This window comes from Setaria italica, chromosome VII (assembly GCF_000263155.2).
Source record: "Setaria italica strain Yugu1 chromosome VII, Setaria_italica_v2.0, whole genome shotgun sequence".
In the NCBI taxonomy this organism is placed as follows: Eukaryota; Viridiplantae; Streptophyta; class Magnoliopsida; order Poales; family Poaceae; genus Setaria; species Setaria italica.
Window position 1 is genome coordinate 25319790 of NC_028456.1, and position 21588 is coordinate 25341377.

Sequence of the window (21588 nt, forward strand, 5' to 3'; positions counted from 1 at the left end):
TTAAAAATTGGCGCCACGGTATCGAATACCACTTCTCAGTTCTCACCCAGAAATGGACTTCTTGTCTTCTTATTTTCTTCATTGAATCTGACACAGAATTTGTTTAACTCCAAGGTGAAAAAGTTCGTTCATTCTTAAAGATCGAGTTAAAGTTGCAAGTGGTTGGCTTGAGCTCAAGGTGTTTAGCCGCCGGTCTTTACTTGAAAGCGCTAATCTCCACTTGAAACTGCAGAATTCTCTAGTTGAAAGTGACCCAAAGTTGGTGAGAGCTTGGAGCACCCTGAGCTCACCAATTATATTGAAGTCCTCTAAATAAAGGGCTTCTTTTGGGCTGATTAAGTGTACCTATCAGACTGGATATGCAATTGTCAGTTACAAATAACTATTAGATACGGTGATGTCATCACAGGCGCAGGTGACAATAGCATCAATATCACATTATGGCTCTGCTCTATTGACATCTAAAAGGATGTCGCAGCCCTGTCCACATTGTTAGGGAGCTCATTTAGGCTACTACTCGTTCGCAAACGCTTGCAATTGCAATCACTTTTCTTTGGTATAATATCCTCTCTCTCTCTCTCTCTCTCTCTCTCTCTCTCTCTCTCTCTCTCTCTCTCTCTCTCTCTCTTTCCCTCCCCCCCCCCCCCCCCCCCTCCCTCCCTCCCTTGAGACACTACCGTTCTCTCTTGAGTTTATGCAATTTTTTCCCTCTAACCTGATATCTTCTCAATTATACAATGAGAAAGCCTTTGTTTTGGAATTAAGTGTAGGTCATTAGTTGGACAATTATTGTTGGTCCCCGAATGAGGCAGAATTGGACTAGTGACCTAACAAGATCTGTCATCTGGAATTATAAGAAGTATATGGCGCATCAATACGCAAGCATGCAAATCTAGTACAAGATCCGCTGAAAAAGGATCATTACCGCTAACGTTCATAAACGACAATTGCATCCGAATTATGCTGACCAGTATCGATCAGCCACCATGGACATCATGCGTTACTTTATGTAGATGGATGAAGTAAACTCCAGAGCTGGTGAAAGTTTTCATGGCTAAGTGACCAAATAATTACATAACAGTGTGTCAAACTTGAGGACGCATGAATTCCTAATACAAATTCAGTTCCTCACACTACCTTGGATCGAGTGATCTAGAACAAATTTTTATCTGTCTGGGCAAAACTGTTGTCAGAGATGGTTTAACGACCACGAATCGTTTCGACCTCTTTCCCAATTCTCATAGATAGTCTTCTCTATGGTGGTACTGTGGCGTCTTTATTCAGTAGCTCCAGTAGAACATCTAGATTCATACCTCCTTAATTGGAACACATGAGCAGCAAGTAGAAAATTGAAATTGGAAAGCAAAGCCGATTTCAATATGAATGCATGCATCAACAGATGGTACATGTCATCCAAAGCGATCGCACTCGGTTGAAGGCTTGAAGGTATAGTGATACAAGAACTCTACTTGGTGTCTGATGTGCTAATCTTTCATACTTTATTTTTCACTTTTTGAGCAAAGAAGGTCTGCATATACGACGCAGGCTCTCTCTTTTGCAAGTCAATCTAAGCAAGTAACCGCGAGCATATACCAAGAATATTGCTCTTAGGCTTACGCTAGGATAAGGCTGGGATACAAATATTTCTATGTTGGCACTAACATGACAAGCTAGAAAAGATCGTGATTCAACTACCATCTGATCGATGAAGGACCAGCATGTTTTGTCAACCAGCTGCAATCATCAGAGATTCAGAGATCAAAACAATGACGCTGATGAACATCAGGGTGACGATACGCAGCGCTATCAACCTTCCAGCATACCATGAGCTCATCAGCATATAAACACTGTACGCACGCGAGAGAGACGTATAGAGAGATGGGCCAATGCGGCGGCATGAACATGGGCGCCTTTGCTTTACACAGAACACAGCTGCATATATATACAGCTGAATTCGGCGGCTTCTACCTACTCGTGGGCCCAGGCTCCCGAGGCAAGGGCGCCAGCCCAATCCCTGCGCAAAGATCGCGAGCCCCCATGGGCGCATGTCTCCTAGCTCGCGGTCCAGTCCAGAGGTTCATGGAATCCTGCGGTTGTCCAGCGGGGAAGCAAGGCGAGGCGACAGCCTGCGACGACGACAGATATCATCGCCAGCGAACGCGGTCGTCGTCAGCGAGATCATTGGCCAGGGCCGGCCTTATGCCAACCAGAGTACCAGACCAAGAAATCTAGCAGCCATACTGTGCTGGTCACCACTCACCAGTTTGCTTTGTACTGCATGTCACGTAAAACTAAGACAGTGGCAGAGAGTACTGGCACGAGTGAAGAGACATGCATGTGTGGTGAGGTGTGGGTGTGGCCGTGGTCCGTGGGGGGCCTGCTGACCGGGTGGATGAACTGGAACCTCTGCAGAAGCAGAATTGCTCGTGTGAACGAACACAGAACAACAATGTTCTGTTGAACGCGTACCGCCGAGCAGGGAGGACGGGAGGAGGCAGCCGTAATGCCAGCGGCACATGCATGGAAAGCGTCGATTTGGAGCGGGTGTGCCCCGGCGGAGGTGTTGAAAACTGTCAGCTGTTCTGATGGATTTGAGGATATGGCGCCACGTAGTAGAAAGAGAAAATGCAATGGATTTGAGGATATGACGCCACGAAATAGAAAGAGAAAATGCAATGGATTTGAGGATATGGCGCCACGTAGTAGCTTATAAGTCGGTTGAAAAGCTGAAACGGCTGATTTGTTGTGAGAGGAAAACACTGTTTGGTAGCTGATAAGTCGGCTGAATAAGCTGAAGCGAACAGACCAGCTGTCAGGTGCTACAGAAACCTATTGCAGAGAGAAAAAAGGACGCAATTTGATTAATAAAGAGGAATGGGGTGAGTAGTATTTTTTTTAATAAGAAGGACCACGGAACATTCACAACATTTTCTTTTCACCATTCTTATTTCTTTTTTTGACGGAAACCATTCTTATTTCTTACCAATCTTATTCCTTACCAACAGAAATTTCAAAAATCATCACAAACTTTTACATACTTTTTCATTTATTCACATGACATGTACAACATGTAAGACATAGATTCTCTCATATAAAAAATCGAACAAATTACCCTCAAAGTATGAGCATACACAAAACCAAAAAAAGGATCGGTTCCTTTTTTGTACATTGCAAAAAATAAAAAAAATGTCCACATGTAAACAGAACTTTAATTCCAAATCCGCGCAAATTCAATCCTTCCCACACATCCAAATTGAACACAACAAGCATCACAAATATTTTTTCACCAGCCATGGTTCTCATTCTGCATAAATAGCTATTTACTCTGAGATCCCCCCGCACGGGCAAACACGGCCCGGCACGAGCGCCTGTCCTTGCGAGTTCCTGCGTCTTCCCGGTAGATTTCCTGTGATCCTGCCGGATCTTGACTACATTGCACGGGCGGAGAGGTGCCTGCCCAAACTGGGGCGCCTGATCCGACGCGAAGGGGTTGCTTCGCCGCGCGTGCGTGCACGGTGTACGTACAGGGGCTCGGTCGGCACTGTGCCGCCATGCATTGCCTGATCGATCGAGCCTGTTTGACACGATGAGCACTGTTTGTGCTGGGATCTTGATCTGAGCCGTGCATTGCTGATCTACCTCGGGCTACTACACAGGATCGGCTACAACAGTGTTGCTGTTTGCTCGTGAAACGGTGTCAGCAAAAAAGTTCCTGGGAAGTACGCAAGCAGTGATAGTCGAGCCACACGGTGCGTCAGTCTCAGTCAGCGAGTACAGCGCAGCGAGACCAGTGGCGGACACCGGACACGAACTAGTGGTTCACAGGAGCACTGCCAAAGGCTAAAACGGTAAAACCCATGGCGTCGAGGACGTGTGCCATCTTGAACGAAGCAGGCGATATCCGGACAAGAGAGACAGTGTGGCTTGTGGATTCCGAAGGGATTTCCACGTCCATACAACGCCGTCTGCTACCGATGTTTTTTGTTTTTTAGCTCTTTTCCCCGATAGATTACGCGGAACCAATTCCAAAAATAGATCCTTAGCTTGGCGCCATCCAACTTGGGTCTTTGGGATAACAAGTCCACGTCCTAACCAGTTGAACTAGAGCATAGTTTGTTGCACACTTTTCAAAATAATTATAGTTGTTTCGTTCGAAACGCAAGGAAGCATGGGGTAAATTGCTCGGCGCCAAGATGCACGGCGCCAAGCCCCCACCACGTCAGCAACTGCGCATGGATCTTGGCGCCAGGATGGCTGGCGCCGAGACGTGTAAGCTTGGCGCCAGCGTGGATGGCGTCAAGCTAAGGGTCCATTTTTGGAATTGGTTCCGCCAGGGGTGTATTTGTGAGAATCTTTCGGGGAAAAGGGCTAAAAAACAAAAAAGTCGGCCATCTGCTACAAGATCCGGCCTTTGCTCTGCCTGTATGTATGCACGCCTGCATGCATCATGCTCGTGGCCGGCTAGATTGAGGGGGCGCCATCACGACAGTCAAACTTGACGTACGCTAGCTTGCGCCGACTACCGATCGAGAGAGTACAGCCGCTCATGCTGCGAAGCGGATCGCCGTGCATGACCCGCTGCTAGACCATTCATCTCGAGGTTCAGTACCGATTGGTACCGGATCTAGTTTCCGATGAGGCACCCCATAAACCCCTTTAGTACCGGGTGGAGGCTTCACCCGATACTAAAGATTGCACATTAGTACCGGTTGAAGCTTGCACCCGATACTAATTTGGACTTCACTGGATTGAAGTCCACCGCACGCATCCGCTCCTCACCATCTTATCCGCGCACCTCCCTCTCTATCCCGAACGGCCCTCCTCTCTCTCTTCTCCCCCGCGGCGGCCTCGCTTCTCTTCCTTCCATTCTTCCAAGCGCGCCACTCCCCTCCCCTCACGGCTGCCCCTCTCCTCTCCCTTCCACGTGCCCCTCACTGCGACGCCGGTAATGAGCGGCGGTGGGGCGAGGTGAGGCGACAGCACGATGGTGGGGGAGCGCAGAGGCGGAGTGGCAGGCAATGGCACGGGGAGCTGCAACGGGCGACGGCGCGTGGAGCAGTAGCGGGCGATGGCGCGTGGAGCAGCAGGATCTGCAGGCTAGCACGGTGGGAGGGCGTTAAGACGCGGTAGGGGCAGCGGGATCTAAGGGGTGGCGGCGCGGCAGGATAAGGTGTGTGACCTCACCTCTCTCTCTCTGGGCGAGGGCGGCCGGCGCGCGAGGGGGCTAGCGGATGCCTGAACTATCCAACTGGACTCCAGCTATGCGGATTGCTTTCTTCATTTAAGTTGGATAATTCGACCGTCCACCTCCCATACAACTTAAGTTGGCTTTGATTGATTGCTTGGTGTCACGCTATTTACTACTACAGTTAGCGAAATTCATTTATGACACCGATTCATTTCTAGTTGATCCATTTTGTAAGGTCGTTCAGAAGCAAAGGCCTACTGCTCTACTATACAAGTAAGCTGGTCAAGTCAAAAGAAGGTTCGTGACTATCTAGTAATTGGATGCACGAAGAAAGGGAATGGCATGTTCACAAACGGGTACTTTTATCCCGGTAGGTATATTTTACAATAGGCATGTGCCTTGAAGCAAGAAAAGGAAACATGTAGATAATGTTCTAACGTGCCGCTATTTACGACGAGAATGGATCCAAGAAAGAGAAAATGCAAATGCTGTTGTCACCCTACACTGGAGAATAGAAAGGCAAGATAGACTATATGTATGCGGTTGGCTATGTCCCTTCTAGAACTGCTATTTTTAGCAATTTCAAGGTGGGGAAATCGCTCAGTTAGCTCAGTTCGAGGGAGGGTGGAAAAGTACATTCTTACTTGTTCTAACAAATTGAATTGAGGGGATAAACTATCTTAGAGTTGAGTTATCATGCCTATAAAATCATGGTACCCTACCTATAATATAAGAGTAGTTAGAGCCGCCTCTCACCCATCGGGAGTAGATCAAGTAGTTCAGGAAGTCGTTTTTTATAGTATAGGAAATGGAAAAATCTCGTAGAATGGTGATGGAGATTAGTTGAGTGAGGAAAATTGTCTTTTTCGGGGAATAGGCTGATTATTCAGCACTGGACAGGAGAAAGGGCAATTGAAGGAAAGGAAAGTTGGGAACCAACGGAAAATCAAGTCTCATCTCATGTTGCTCCTCTGAAAATGCGTATAGAAATGGTGTGGTGGAGAATACGCGTTAGCGCAACTTTCGCGCTAGTTGCTCAAAAAATCGTATAAAAATCAAGCAAGAAAATGGTTCTTGCAGGGCAGTGGGCGTGGGACTGTAAATCCTCTTTCGTTCGCTGGGCCTGGGCCCTTTGGATTGTAAATCCAAACGAAGTAAGTTGTTCGATTCCACTCATGAACGAGAGCGAGACTGAACGAAAGAAAATGCAAGTGAAACGAGACGAGAATCAAAGATTGGGAACATGCATTTGAACCTTCCGAAACCGGTATTGGACAGTGTTCAGTGACCCAATATCAATATAATATATAGTACTATAGTAAGTACTATAGTGTTGTCCCTTTCGTCTAGCAGTTCAAGATCTCGTCTTTTCATGTCGAAGACACGGGTTCGATTCCCGTAAGGGATCTGATTGCTGAGTTCATGTTGTCTATCTGTCTTTGGTCCGTCAGCTTCCTCTCTCAAAGCAAGACGAGATGAAATCACCCCTGATCTAATTGAACAGGTTCAGAGGGTATTCCCAGATGCTAGCAGCCTCACCTCACTGCTGCTGAGGAATGGAAGAGATTGTACCAAGTCCATAATGGTCAAGATTCCACACAGAAGGGTAAAATCAAGGGCCTTAGCTTGGAATCTCCTGACTTACCTTAGCACTATTTTCTCACTGAGGGAGGTGAGGCGGCGGGCAACGAGGGTCGGGACCAGGCTCGGCGACGAGGAGGAAGGGCGACCGGTGGTGACGAGAAGGAAGGGCAGCGACGGTGATGAGTCGGAAGGGCAGCTCTCTCTCTCTTCGGTGCGGGGCTCAAGTGTTGTACGCTCGGAGCTCCGGCACTCGGGCGGACGACGGCAAGGTGCGGCCGGGGCTCCGGTCAGCGGAATTTTTTTTTAATTTTTTAATACCCCTTTAATACCAGTTATTTATTGCATAATCAGTTACTGAAAGTGGATTTTCCAGCTGTGACAGTTGCAAAGATTGCACTGCACTGCAGATTTGCAATGTATCCGGCGTTTAGTTCTCATCTGCACGCAGCTTGGAATGGCACAGGAGCGAGGGCGATAACGACGAGGACCAGGCGTAGGGCAGCTAAAGCTACGTGCAAGTTGATCGCGCTCTTGTAGTCTTGTCCGCTCGCTCAAAGACCTGGACTACTGTGCCCAGGATCTCCTTGGGGCCCCTGCCTGGAAAAAAGTTCAGGATCTACCTTTTCGACCTGTCCTTTCACAAGGGTAGAATTAATTTTTTTATTTATTGAATGCAAAAGATAAAAGAATAGCTAGAAGTGAAGAGATGATCTCGCTTATTTCCCAATACACTTATCCTTCGCTGTACAATATTCAAGATTGGCTACTGCACACTTTCTCTCTTCTAAATTCATTGACTTAGAGCTAGTGCTAGCTCGTACCATTGGAGACGCTACGAGCCACTGCTGCGGCTGTTCCTCAATAAATGGTAGCAGTTTATGCAGATCCCCGTGTTAATTATGTTGCTGCAGCACTGGTCCTGTGCTGATTGTTCTTTTTATACGAACTTATTTGAGCTAAAGAATGTTGTGGTTATTTTTAAAGTTTTCATGACTGTAGCTTGTTAGGAACAACTCCTCCTCTTCTTCTTTTTGAAAAGATAACTCCTCTTCTTTAAACAGGTAAGAACAAATCGTTGAGCCTGACCTACCATGTGTCTCTGCAGCGGCTATGCAACCAGGAATCATAAGAAGCACCAATTAGCTAGTAATATCTTTTACAATGTAATAATATATAGGCAAACACTAACTTTGAAACCAAATTGGAGCATGGGAGGAGAGCATAGTGTCTGTTAAGTTTATGAGAAGTGAAAATATCCTACCTGCTAGAGCTCCTAGGAGGCTGCACGGCTTTGCTCTTGTTCAGTGTCCTTAATCAATCCCTTGAGCCGGAAGAAAGCGAGTAGAGCGTTGAACCTTTAAGCTAAATAATTGGGAGACTCTCTATTGGCTCTTTCCCTGTTCTTTTCCTTATTTTTGTTTTTTTTTGGCGAAAACTTTATTTTTGGGTTTGGTAGACAAGATGAATTGAAAGCTGGAGAGAGGGATAGAAAAAACATGTGGATCGAACCAAGCGGCAAGAGGTGATAGCTTGTGTTGGAGGAGAGACGCGAGGGACCAGGGAAAATTGTGGCGATGCACACCAGCACAGCACGATGGATTCGATGGATCCTCGTGGGCACTAATTAACATGAGAGACAGAGAGAGGGAAACGGAAAGAAACCTTGTGAAAAGCATTGTCAAACACACAAACTCAAACATCGTTCGAGGTGTCGCAAGGACAGTGTTTTCCACGATGATCACGCACGCCCATGAAACACACCCAATTCGATCTAGAAATCCTGCCCCGGTTGCTTCTGGGCTTGCGTTTGGGAAGGGGTGACTAATGAACATGCGTGGTGTACGGTATACCATATATCTCGTGTTGGGGTCGCGTTGGCTTTGTCATTTGTGTCCACAACGACGACAGTGAAAGGAGGAACGATAAACGGTCAAAGCTCGCCGTCACATGTCACAACGCTCACAGGTCGTGGTCCGGCGTCGGAGCTCGATGCCTGTTCGCACAGGAGCTAGCGCGCGGGGGTCCTATCGCCGGGATCTCGTGGGATTCGGACGCTAGCTAGTGCCCCGCATGGCGCCAAGCCGCGGCCGACGTGTCAGCTCCGCGATGCTGGACGGACGCCGTAGGCCTGAGCTGTAAAATCACGTGCGGATTGTGTACGCCTCTCGTCTGCCCATCGGCGACGCCGCGGCAGCTAGCGTACTCCCAGCGAGAGCTACTGCTTACTCGAAAGCCTAGAACGCACGGCCGTCCTGTGCTCCTGCCGCGACGGATACAACAGATAGTATGTACACGGTCGAGCACTTTGTGCCTTGGACTTGATTATTACGCAAGCCGTCGTAATTCCGATCCGGCACCTGCTGGCTGGCGCAAGACGACTGAGCCATGCCGCGAGCAACACGACGGCCGCGTGTAGCCAAGTGCACAACATGTCGCAGCAGCAGGCATGGCGCCCGAGCGCGATACGCAACGTGCGGCCTGCGAATCGACCGAACACGGCTGCAGTCCCATCGGTCGGGCCGCGTACGCTCGATTGGCATCTCGGCAGGATAGCAGCCCTAGCCGACGAGGCGCGCGTGGGTGCGTGCCTGCATTGATCCTGGAAGACTAGCTAGGCACGGCCAGCACCTGTCGGGGCGAGACTCGAGAGGAGAAGCCCAGCCAGCGCCCGGCGGCGTCGAAGCGCATGAACGCAGACCGCAGGCGCCGCAGACGGGCGCGCAGACTGTGTGTGTAGTGACCCCCGTGGCCGTGTCGACCACCACTTAAGTTTGATCAAGATCGTCCTCCTCGTGTCGCGCGCAGTCCAACGCCGAAGATACCGCGCAGATCGGATGGCAATCGATCGATGGCGCTGCCGCGGCCGTAGCGTCTTCGTCAGGATTCAGAAACCGGGCGGTCGATCGCATTCATCCCGTCGATCCAAGGTGATGACCATGTCCAAATAAAAGGTAGCTCGCCACGCGCCATTAATGTCGCCGCAGCATCAGCGGCAGCGACGACCGCCGACCGGATCGCAATGATCTCGGCTTCGTAGCCGTGAAGGTCGCTACTTGCTCCGATCGGCGTCGGACATTAAAGACGCGCACTGTCTGTAAGCAGCGCAGCAGCCAGGCAGCAGGCAGCACCACGACGAAACGGGAGCAGACGTTACACGAGTGGTCTGCACCAGCACTTGACTGAGTGGCCGGCGGATCCCGAGGGAGACAGGGAGATCTCAAGTGCATCCTCTTGGGAGGGCGGGGGCCAATCGGCCGCCGGCTGCCGTGGAGGCGTGGCCGGTCGCGTGGAGCCAGTCAGACTGCCACAGGCGGAGCGGAGGCATGCTTCATCAGCCTTCAGCCGAGAGGTGGTCAGTGCTTGGACGGCCGGAATACGCACGACAGGCATTTGCAGCGACCCTTTTATTTCCTTTTTTTACACTGTACGGAATAAAGAGGGTTCATCTTCATCCCATGGGAGCATTTACTAGCTATATAGCACCATGGTCTCTGGTCTCCTAACGTTACAACACCAGGACCCAACTCCAACTGTGTCTTTTTTTTAACTTCTTGTGTACTTAGCAACACATCGTAGCCCATGGATCCCTCGACTCCTCTTTGTTAAATAAAAAATGAGGATGCTTTAAAAATTGCAACATTCTTTTTGAAAGAAATCAAAATATCTTTTTGTCACGCAAAGTGTACGCCGAAGCTAATAAGGTTTCATCTTTTGGCTGTGCCATTCTCCTTCAAAGGGAGTATATAGTTCAAGCTATTCGAGTTAGTTTATTCTTTTTTTTCCGTGAGTGCCTAAGCACCTTTTGATTAAGAAGAAAGCAGTTTATAGACACAATATCAATGAAGCTAAGCAGAGTTTGACCAGCACGAGAGCACAAAGGATCAAAGAAAAAGAAACACTGAAAAAACACACAAACAACCACCACATGACGTGAAGCGCTTTCTTCTTCTGACGTCTCTAAAGAGCTTTCTTCTCCTCCTCCAATACAAACTCCTCCAATACAAAGTTGCACAAGTCTTTTGCGTATAGTCGAGAAAAGGCACACAACTCGTTGTTGGATGCGGATACCATATTTGAAAAGGATTGTCTTACCACAATTATACGAAATAATGCACCTCAACACATAATCGTTTACGCCATCCGTCGGATTGAAATTCAGGAGTCTTGTTCATCTTTTATCTTATGATTGGTTTTTTTTATTCCATTTCTAGCCTCTCATGTAGATCCATTTATCTGATTCAATCTCTCTTGCCGATGATATTCATTTGTTGTCATCGGATCTTCCACCATGCGCTCCTTGATTAACAATGCTCTCATGATAATATCTTTTAAACGATGCATTTTACTTGCAATCAATTTGCTCCGAAATATTCTTCTCATATTTTTGTAAACAAAATAAAATCCACGGTGGATATCTATTAGCAAAAAAGAAAACTTACCACAATTTTAACAAAGTTTGTCGTTCATGGTAGCAATCCAAATACCATTTTTTCCTCTCTATATTTTGGCACTGCCAGGAATTCGTTTGGCCATGATGAAGCACCATTCTTTTGCTCCATTTTAGCTTTGATCAGATTTTTTCATCACCAAAAATTTAGTTTGGCTCACTCATGTCATAAATCAAACATGCCCCTTGGATCACATTGGCGGATACTGCTTCTTTTATGATTCTGATTCGTATCTCGAATCATTTACATGGTTTTTATGACCGTGATTCGCATCTCAAATTATTTACATGCTTTATGACGCTGACTGATTCGTATCTCGCATCCTTCAACAATGAGACGAGAAGCTGTTGAAGAAAAATAAAAGAGGTCCAAGAGTGGCTGCTACTAAAGAGTTTTCTTCTACTCCTCCAATACAAAGTTGCACAAGTCTTTTGTGCACAGTTGGCACCTAACTCATTGCTGGATGCGGATGTGGATATCATCTTCAAAGGAATTGTCTTACCACAACGATACGAAATAATGCACTCAACACATAGTCGTTTACGCCGTCCATCGGGTTGAAATCCAGGAGTCTTGTTCATCTTTTATCCTAGGATTGGTTTTCTTTATTCCATTTCTAGCCTCTCATGTATATTCCTTATGTGATTCAATATCTGTTGCCGATGATATTGTTTGTTGTCATCTGATCTGCCACCGCGCGTTCCTTGATTAACAACGCTCTCATGATAATATCTTTTAAACTATGCATCTGATTTGCAATCAATTTGCTCTGAAATATTCTCCTCATATTTTTGTAAACAAAACAAAATTCATGGTGGATATCTATTGACAAAAAGAAAACTTACGGACCTGATGTCATACCCGCAATTTTAACATAGTTTGTCGTGCATGGACAGCATGGTAGCAATCTGAATACCATTTTTTTCCTCTAGATTTTGGCATTGCCCAGAATTTGATTTCGCCATGATTCAAGCACCATTCTTTACATCAATTTCAGGTTTCATCGGATTTTTTCATTACCAAATTTTAGTTTGGCTCACACTATGTCATAAAATCAAACATGCCCCTCGGAGGGTCGGCATCGGCTGCTCAAACAATAGTTGCCATGAGCAAAGAAGAGACTAGTCTGCGCAGTAATTAAGGACACGTCGCACGAGCGCATACATTTCAACCACTCATTAAATACCACTAATCCACATGAGGTAGAGCCCATCTGCATGAGCGTTCCACTGATTGCATGGCAAATCGCTCCAAGATTGAAGGACGCGTTTCGTGTTTATCTCCTGACCAGTGATCAGACGCAGGCAGGCGCGGGCCCGCGTGGATCCCCCGTGCCCCGACCCCGGTTTCCATTAGATCCTCGGCCCCGCCGTGGCAGCGACAACACCACCGGCTATATATAAACGCGCACCCGTCTGTGAGCTTCATGCCTTTGGCCCTGTCACCCCCTGCTCTCTTATCTCCGTCGCCTCTCGCTGCTTCTCCCTTCCCGTTCCATCCATCCACAGTTCCTGTGGGAACCCAGGGATCGATCTTGACGGAGACGTCAATCACCGATCAGGACAGCACGACGCCTTATTCTTCGGTCTCGTCTCGGCCCCGAGCACCGGCAAATGCGCTTGCTTCCTTCCGTGAGCTGAGCTGTCCCGGGTTGCTAGGTATCGAGCAAGAAGCTTGCTAAGCCATGGTGCTCAAGGCGCTGTACCTGTACGCCGCCGTCGTGGTCCTGCTGCTCTGCTCCTCCGCGAACTTCATCCAGAGCCCGAGCGACGTGTTCGGCCCCGTAGCGCTCCTGGAGCCGACGCCATCCGCGGCCCGCGACTTCGGCGCCGTGGTATCCGAGGCGCCCGTCGCGGTCATGCGGCCCGGGTCCGCCGCCGACGTCGCGCGGCTGCTGGGCGCGCTGTCCTCGGCGCCGGCGGGGCCCGGGCGGCGGCCGAGGGCGTCCGTGGCGGCGCGCGGCGCGGGGCACTCGCTCCACGGTCAGGCGCAGGCGCGCGGCGGCATTGTGGTGGAGACGCGCGCCCTGCCGCGCGCCGTGGAGGTCGGCGGCGGCGGCGCGTACGCGGACGTGGGCGCCGGCGCGCTGTGGGTGGAGGTGCTGGAGGAGTGCCTGAGGGCCGGGCTCGCGCCGCGGTCGTGGACGGACTACCTGTACCTCACCGTGGGCGGGACGTTGTCCAATGGCGGCATCAGCGGGCAGGCGTTCAAGCACGGCCCGCAGATCAGCAACGTCCTGCAGTTGGAGGTCGTCACAGGTACACGCTCTGCCGCACGGGCACGGCCCCGCTGCGCGCATGCAGCTTCTGCCAATTTTCTTTTCGCTCCCTTTTGTTTGGTGGAAGAAGAGGGAGAAGAAAGCAAGGATACGGGTGATCAGTGGCCTTTGTTTCTTTCCGTTTGTTTTTGAGTTGTTTGTCCCGTCGGTTGCAGGCACAGGCGAGGTGGTGACATGCTCACCCACCCAGAGCCCGGAGCTTTTCTTCGCCGTCCTTGGTGGCCTTGGCCAGTTCGGTATCATAACCAGGGCAAGGATTCCGCTGCAAGTTGCTCCCCCCAAGGTACATACATGCACGCAATCTAGAAATAGAAATATGGAAATCTTCTTCATCGATCTCCTCCACACGCCTTTTTGTAAATCTCAAGCAGCAGGTCCGGCCGATAATTTTCTATGGTTGCTGTCCTGGTCGATCATTAGGTGAGATGGGTGAGGGCCTTCTACGACAGCTTCGAGACCTTCACCGGGGACCAGGAGCTCCTGGTCTCAATGCCGGAGCTGGTGGACTACGTGGAGGGGTTCATGGTCCTGAACGAGCAGTCCCTCCGGAGCTCCTCCGTCGCCTTCCCCGCCGAGGTCAACTTCACCCCGGACTTCGGCTCCGACGGCGTCGGCGGAGGAAAGAAGGTCTACTACTGCATCGAGTTCGCGGTGCACGACTTCCAGCGGCAAGACTCCGCCGCCGCCGCCGACGGCGACCATGTCAGTCTCCCTTTTCGTCACTGCAGCTACCACTCATCAGCACACGCCATGTTAACATCTTTCACCAGTAACGGCGAGAAGGACCGCCGGTCGATTATTGAACGCTGAACCGGCCTTGTGGCTCTCGAAATTCTTGTGTCGTCTGTGCAGGTTGTGGAGCTGGTCTCCGGGAAGCTGAGCTTTCTGCGGCCCCACGCGTACAGCGTGGAGGTGGCCTACTTCGATTTCCTCAACAGGGTGAGGATGGAGGAGGAGAGCCTCAGGAGCCGGGGCCTCTGGGACGTGCCGCACCCCTGGCTCAACGTGTTCGTGCCCAGGCACGGCGCCGCGGCGTTCAAGGACCTGCTCATGGGTACCGTCACGCGGGGGGAGTTCGAGGGGCCCGTCCTCGTCTACCCCCTCCTCACTGACAGGTTCGGCCCGCTTCCCACTCTTTGCAAACAAAAAAAAGGCCATGTACGCCTAGTTCCATGCTAAATTAAGTAGAGTACTGGCTTTAGATAGCTTTAGCCATGAATAAAAGCTGCTCGTACTTCATATACTAGCAAAAAGGATTCACTAATAAAGGGGTCCCTTTCGCAATATTAATTTGCAAGATTTGGCTGCGCAAAAGAAAAAAAATCGTTTGGATGAGGTGGCGTGATCGGCCTTTCACCCGCAGGGAATCTCAAAGTATTCCAAAAATAAAAAAACAAAGCGCAGGCCTTTTTCTGGGTGATTTATTATATGCAGAACAGATTGCACATCGAGTGCAGTCTTGTAGGCTTGAGGCTTTTGTTAGCTTAGCATTTTTTTTCTTTCTCGTGCTGCTTTCCCGTTGTTGTTATCATCCCAGAAATGGTTTGCCAACCCTAGGCGCAACATGTTGGCCCAATTGTGACAACGCCATGGCATCTCTCCCTCACAGTCACAGCCTCACAGGGGCCCTGTTAGCCGTCACCTCATGCCCTCCCTCCTTTCTCAGCACTCAGCAGCCAAGCCATCGACAATTCACCTTGCACCTTTTGCATCGGCTGGGACGCTGGATCACACTAACCTGCTGGCTGCTGCATCTTCAGTCAATCAGGCACAGTGCAAACTAGTCCCCCCCCCCCCCCCCCCCCCCCCATTCCTGTAGTGTTTGGCAGCGCACGATCGGTCTTGGCCTTGCCTGTTTACACAAGAGTCAAGGGTCGGCTGTCAACAGCTAGCTTTTAGCTTGGGGTCTCCTGAATCTCTCTCTAGCTGTGACTGTGTGAGAAAGACAAACAGAAGGGGGGCAACGCCAGCAGGGAGATGGAGATTCCACGAGATGATCGGACGTGCCTTTTGCAAGTTGCAGTGCTTGCTTGCAGCAGCTGGTGTAGACTGTGTAAACAGTGTGAGCACCGAGCACTGAGCAGTGCCTTTTAAAAAAATAAAAAATAAAAACAGCGTTAGCAATCGCTTGGGCTTGTTTAGCCAGGCCTGCTGCAAGTCGCGACTGGCGGGGGTATTCAGTGCAGTGCAGTCTCCGCAAATAACAGCGCCAGTACCCGGTATGGCGCATTGGTGGCGCTGGGCGCTGGCGCCTTGGGCCTCTTCTCTTCCAGTCTTCCTCCTTTCCGGGTCATGGTCATTGGTCAATCCCTATCTGACTGACTTTGACCTCTCATAGCTCCCTACGTACAGCTTAAAAATACTACGCTGCACTGTACAGCTGAGCCGAGCTACTGTTGCTAGCAGGATCACTGTAGTATACTGTATCCACGGCGTTGCTTCTTTTTATTGTTTTTTTTTCAGTTCCTGAAAACATCGTTTCTTTTCAGCTCTGTTTGCTTGTACGCAGCATGTGTTCAAGGACTCTGAACATGCCTGCCCGTGAATCCGTGATGTTCAGAACTCGGGATTAGCGGACCAGGGCCAGTCATGTTCGCAGCAGGCTTTGCCGCTCTGCTCCCCGCAGAGGATGCTTGCACGGCCAACCTTTCTGCCGGTCAAATAGATTCTCTGCTTTAGGCCGTGTTTAGTTGGGGAATTTGGGAGGTGCAAAATTACTGTTACAGCACTGTAGCACACTGTAGCGTTTCGTTTGTATTTGTGAATTATTGTCCAAATATTGACTAATTAGGCTCAAAAGATTCGTCTCGCAAAGTACAACAAAACTGTGCAATTAGTTTTTAATTTCATCTACATTTAGTACTCCATGCATGTACCGCAAGTTTGATGTGATGGGGAATCTTCTTTTTGCATAGTGTCAAAGTTGGGAGTTGGGAGTAACTAAACATGGCCTTACTAATTTTCTTCAAAGAAAAATGAAAAGATTCTCCGCACTCAAAACCCTTCAGAGCTGACATGATCCAGGATCTGAAATAATGTCCTGCTTTTCCCGGACACCCTATTCACATCCTCCTGCCATGCCAGGCCGGGGGGCCTCCACCCTGTCACGGGCTCACGGTCCCATGCCCCCCTCCTCCTCCTTGCCATTTTAGGAAGGAGTTCGGAGTTACAGGGCGCCACCACCGTCCATTAGAGCGTCTCGTAAAATGGATCGCTGTCCTTAAAACTATAGGATAAAAAACAGTAAAAATAAACCACTTCAACAGTGTTATTCCTAAATTTTTTAGTTATAACCTATATTCAAATATACCAGTTGGATTGCTAAATCCTCCTCCTCCTGCTGGTGGGAGAGCCGACCGTCCCGCACTGAAGCTTCATCGCCGCCTCCATCACTTCCGCCCTCACGCCGCTGGCGTCCTTCCCACCTCCGACCACCGGCGCCACCATGGAGACCCTTCCCGCAGCCTCTTCACCACTCGTCCCATGCTCTACTGACCTCGAATCGGCGGCGAGAACGAAGGCAAGGTGGAGCTAAGGTGCCGGCGGAGCTCCGCCGGCTCAACTTCGGCGCGGCCGATGCTCGTCGATTCGGTCGCGAGGGGAGCTCGCGGGGCCAGCGGCTCGTCGATTTGGCCGTCGGGGGACCTCGCCGCCGTCTTCCCTCACCTCTCCGCCCATCGCGGCCCCACACAGCGCCGGCCGTCGCGCAACCCCACATCAAGCCGCCGGCCGCCGTGCTGCTCGTTCGCATGCCGGCGCGCTCTGCCCTTCGCAAGGCCACGCGTCGAGCCACCGGCCACGGCCTCGCACGGCGTTGCCCGCGCAGCGCCGCCCGCCGCGCCGGCGCACATCCGTCCCGACCTCTGGCGGCCTCCCTCGCGGAGGCGGAGCTGGGGCCGGCGCCGATTCGAGTAGACGGCGGCGGAGGAGAAGAGGGCGGTGGCGGGAGGAGCGGAGGGCGGCGACGGGAGGAGCAGGGGGCGGCGGGGGATCTGTGGAGGAGACGGGAAGGAAGAGGATAAGAAGAGAAGAAGGTTGATTTTGCATATTACTCCTAAAAAAATATTCCACTCTCGGATTAGTCCCTGGAAGAATCATAGGTATCCAATTTTATCAAAGTTGTTGGAGAGAGCGCAAGAGTTATCTACTAAAATAAATTGTAGGTCACCAGTTTTACAAACCTGTTGGAGATGCTCTTAGCGTATAGTCATGTTGGATTTAGCAAACGCATCAATGCCGTGTCCACTGCCGGATCCTCCGAACGTCTTTTATGAACTCTGATGATTCTGGTCGCAGGCAGATCGGGGTACATACAGGAATATACGATGCTCCGCACTGACCGATTGGTTCGCTGCGACGTTTTTTTCAGGTGGGACGGCAACACGTCGGCGGTGGTGCCGGCGGTGCCGGACGGGGTGGTGTACGTCTTCAGCGTGCTGCGGTCGACGGACCCGGCGCGGTGCGGCGGCGCCTGCGTCGAGGGGATCCTGGAGGAGCACCGACGGGTGGCCGACGAGGCCTGCCGCCGCCTCGGCGCCAAGCAGTACCTGGCCCGGCAGCCGTCGCGGGCGCACTGGCAAGATCACTTCGGGTCCAGCTGGGACCGGTTCGTGGCCCGCAAGGCCCGCTTCGACCCCATGCGCATTCTTGGGCCGGGCCAGGGGATTTTCCCCAGGACGGACGATGTGACGGCGGTGGTGATGTAACTCACTCACTCACGTAGTTTAGGCTGATGAGTAGTTGATGCTAGCTCAGATGGGAGATTATTCATTCACGTTGCTAGGTACTTTGTTGGCAGAGGCTCAAGGGAGAGTGTTTGTTTTTTCTTTTTTGGCACTGTTTAGAGTATTTGTGGGTTGTGGCCTCGTAAAAGGTGTTGGGCGGGAGGGGAAAAGGAATTTTTCGTCAGTATCTTCATTATATTTCAATCGTGACAATGCCCATCGTTTTTTCTTCTTGCCAATGCCAGGGAATGTTCGGTTCAAAAAAGTATCACTTGAGGATTAGTAATTTTCGCAGAAAAAAACACTGATGGCCTTAGTGGAAAACAAAGAACAAGAGATAGGTAACGGGGCACAATGTGTTTGGCCCAAGGACATCTTCCGATAACTAGACCCACTAACAGGCTCTTTTCAAGGAACTGCTTCATGGTTTGTTGGCAGGGGAGAGAAGCAAGAAATCTCTATCGCAAAATGTAAATGTGATCTAATGCCCTAATCAGAGATACCGATCTTAGCTTGTACACGAAATGCACAGCTCAAGCAAGAAGCCAATCGTCGAACACTCCAAAATTTATTAGGCACCCATGCAGAAATTGACTGATTTACGAACGCAAACTTTATCCACATTCAAGCTACAAAGTAGATCAACTTCTCCATGTTCATATACGATGATCCCCCGTTCTCCAACGCAGCTTTTGCTTTGGCCTTCAGCTCCTGAGCCTTGCTCCTCCTACCCTCCCCGTCGATTCCTCCATCCATCAGCTTGTTCAGGGCCCTCTTCACTTGCTCTGTTCCCACCTCCGGCTTCGTCTCCTCAACGCCTTGGACTCTGTTCAGCAGGCCTTTCGTGGGCTTTGTGGCGCCGACGGACACGCCGGTACCCAGCACGTCAACGATCAGCTTCTCGTTCAGAAACTGCTCGGCGTAGAATGGCCAGGTGGCCATGGGCACGCCCGCGGCCACGCTCTCCAGCGTCGAGCCCCACCCGCAGTGCGTCAGAAATCCGCCGACGGCCTGGTGCTCTAGGATGGCCACCTGCGGCGCCCACCCGCGAACCGCAAGGCACTGGCTCCCTGAGACGCCGTCGGCGTCGGTGTTGTGCTGTAGCCACTTGTTGACGTCGTCGGGCAACGTGTCCGCACCCTTGATGACCCAGAGCACAGGCCATGGGCAGGAGACGAGTGCCAGCCCGAGCTGCATCAGCTGCGCCGGTGGCATGCGCCCGTTGCTGCCGAAGCTGACGTAGAGCACGGAGTTGGCTTTCTTGGCGTCGAGCCACGCCATGCACCGCCTGGCCTCATCCGAGCCGGCCCGCGAGTCGAGGAGGCCAGGTGCGCCGCAAAGCGAGACCGGGCCGACGGCGAACACGACCTTGCCCGTGGCCTCCGCGAGGCGCGCGGCCGAGCCGTGTTCCAGCTCCTCGAAGCTGTTGACGACGATGCCATCCACGGCCATCTCGAACTCCCGGAACTCTCGAAAAGTGTCCTCTTTGACGTTTGAGGACGGCTGGAACTGCACCGGCAGCTGCCTCCGCGTGAACTTGCACTCAAAAGGTGGCAGGACCGGAAGATCGAAGCGCTCGTCCAGTGACGCGACCGCTTCTTGCGGCCTGTGCGTGTGCAGGTACTCAGAGCACAGCAAGCCGAACGCACCGAACCCGTGGAAGACGAAACAAGGCGCGCCGAGTTCACGCGCCACGCCGTGCGCCCACGTGTTGCATATCCCGGCGACGATGGCGCTCGGCCGGCGCGGCGCCATGAGGCGGCAGTGCCGCGCCACGGCCTCACCGAACAGCATGGCGGCGTCGAAGAATCTCGGCACGAGGTCAACCGAGGGGACGTGGTCGAGCCTCTCGCAGCCATCCGGGAGGCCGGCCTCCGCGGCCGGGAACGGGATCGCGGCGACCGTGATGACCGCCGAGGAGGCTTCCCTGGCGCGTTCCACGCGGCGCTGGACGAGCTGCGCGCTGGCGGGCATGGTGATGACGGTGACCGGCGCGCCGTGCGCGGCGAGGAGGCAGGCGACGTCGACGATGGGGATTATGTGGCTGGTGCCTGGCCATGGGATGACCACGAAGTGAGGCTTCGGGCACTGGGTGATCTCCATTTCCTTTTCCTAACACTCTGTCGAGACTCTGCAACAACTCTGTCCCGGTTGTGAGTTTGCTTGTAAGGATTCGGAGAGTGGCAGTTGGAGCAAGAGTGCAAGACAATGGTGACGAAGATTGATGGCGACATATGGGCTGTAGTTTTAGCGTGCCGAATGTTAAATTAGCCTCTTCTTGTTAACCGATAAGGACTGGCTGGATCTGTCCAGATTCCACAAAATAGAAAATAAGATTCGCATCAATTTGATTTGATTTGCCAAGTGCAGCAGCACGAAATTCACGAAATCTCCGGGGCTATCTCCTCCACCTTGACCTCTGATAGATGGAATGGCCCAGTAGTAGGAATGGGCCTAAAAGGGCCTTTTTCCACCAATGGCGCCGGCTCAGCTGCTCTTCTGGTGGCCCACCCAAGCCCACGTCAATTAATCAGTAGTCGTGTTCGTGTCTGGTTCGGGCGGGCCGCGGGCGCATCCACAGCAGCATCAGCGTCAGCTCGAACTTTGCTGCAGCACAGCAGGCAGTAGCTGTGTCCCATGCTGCAATGGCCAATACTTCTGTCAAGGGATTCCTTGCCTGCTGCCGGTGCTTGCCAAGCAACTTCACCTGCATTTTTTTCGCTCTACGTTTTGCGAGTTTTGTTTTCTAAAGGGGCACTGAATTAATGCAGATGGAGCTTATAAAGAGAAGTTGAGAATTGGGAGGTTGGGGATTTGCAGTTCGTAATTCTCAAAAGGCTCAGGTTCTCACTTTTGCTGTGCAAGCAGTGACGATAACGGTGAAATTCAAAAGGAGAAGTAAGTAATCTAGAGACAGTTTTTTTTAAACATAGTCAATCACATGTACGCATAAAGTTACCATAGCCGCCTCGTTGTTGATTGCACGTCGCCTACCGAAAATACGAGTACACATGCACAAATTTTGTATAAACATATATACTCCCTCCATTCCAAATTACTATTCGTTTTGGTTTTTCTAGATACATATTTTTTCTAGGTATCTAAACATACATACATCTAGATATATATCAAAAGTTTTATATCTAGAAAACTCAAAACGAATAGTAATTTGGGATGGAGGGATTACATGATTGCGTGCTACGTTCATCTATATTTTTGTTAAAATCTTTTGTGACGAGGGGGCGCGATAGCTTTCTATGACTAGAGTGTTGAGTGCTATGCATGCATTCATGTGTACAGACGTTTGCGCATGGAGCAATCGTCAAAGCAATAGGAGCGGAGGGAAGTGAGAAGTGCTCGTGCAAG

At 50.9% G+C, this 21588-nt stretch overlaps 2 protein-coding genes across 6 annotated transcripts; one reads left to right on the plus strand and one right to left on the minus strand.

The window, feature by feature from the left end:
* Positions 1 to 12662: 12662 nt before the first annotated feature.
* Positions 12663 to 18446, plus strand: LOC101769142 (cytokinin dehydrogenase 8). 5 transcript variants are annotated; one of them, XM_022828374.1, is made up of 6 exons: positions 12663 to 13478; positions 13654 to 13781; positions 13919 to 14200; positions 14351 to 14613; positions 16812 to 17532; positions 17868 to 18007. In XM_022828374.1, the coding sequence occupies exons 1-5, from the start codon at positions 12905 to 12907 to the stop codon at positions 17518 to 17520; spliced, it is 1956 nt and encodes a 651-aa protein (XP_022684109.1). In that variant the 5' UTR covers positions 12663 to 12904; the 3' UTR covers positions 17521 to 17532; positions 17868 to 18007. The 5 variants fall into 5 exon arrangements, with proteins under 5 accessions (XP_022684109.1, XP_004976275.1, XP_022684108.1 ...); XM_004976218.2 differs by lacking the exon at positions 16812 to 17532 and having other exon boundaries at positions 17868 to 18446; XM_022828373.1 differs by lacking the exon at positions 17868 to 18007 and having other exon boundaries at positions 16812 to 17773.
* A 147-nt stretch (positions 18447 to 18593) lies between these two features.
* Positions 18594 to 20388, minus strand: LOC101769549 (UDP-glycosyltransferase 73D1). The gene has a single exon (XM_004976219.2). It carries the CDS (start codon positions 20323 to 20325, stop codon positions 18847 to 18849), a length of 1479 nt encoding a protein of 492 aa, XP_004976276.1. The 5' UTR covers positions 20326 to 20388; the 3' UTR covers positions 18594 to 18846.
* Between the last annotated feature and the right edge of the window lie 1200 nt (positions 20389 to 21588).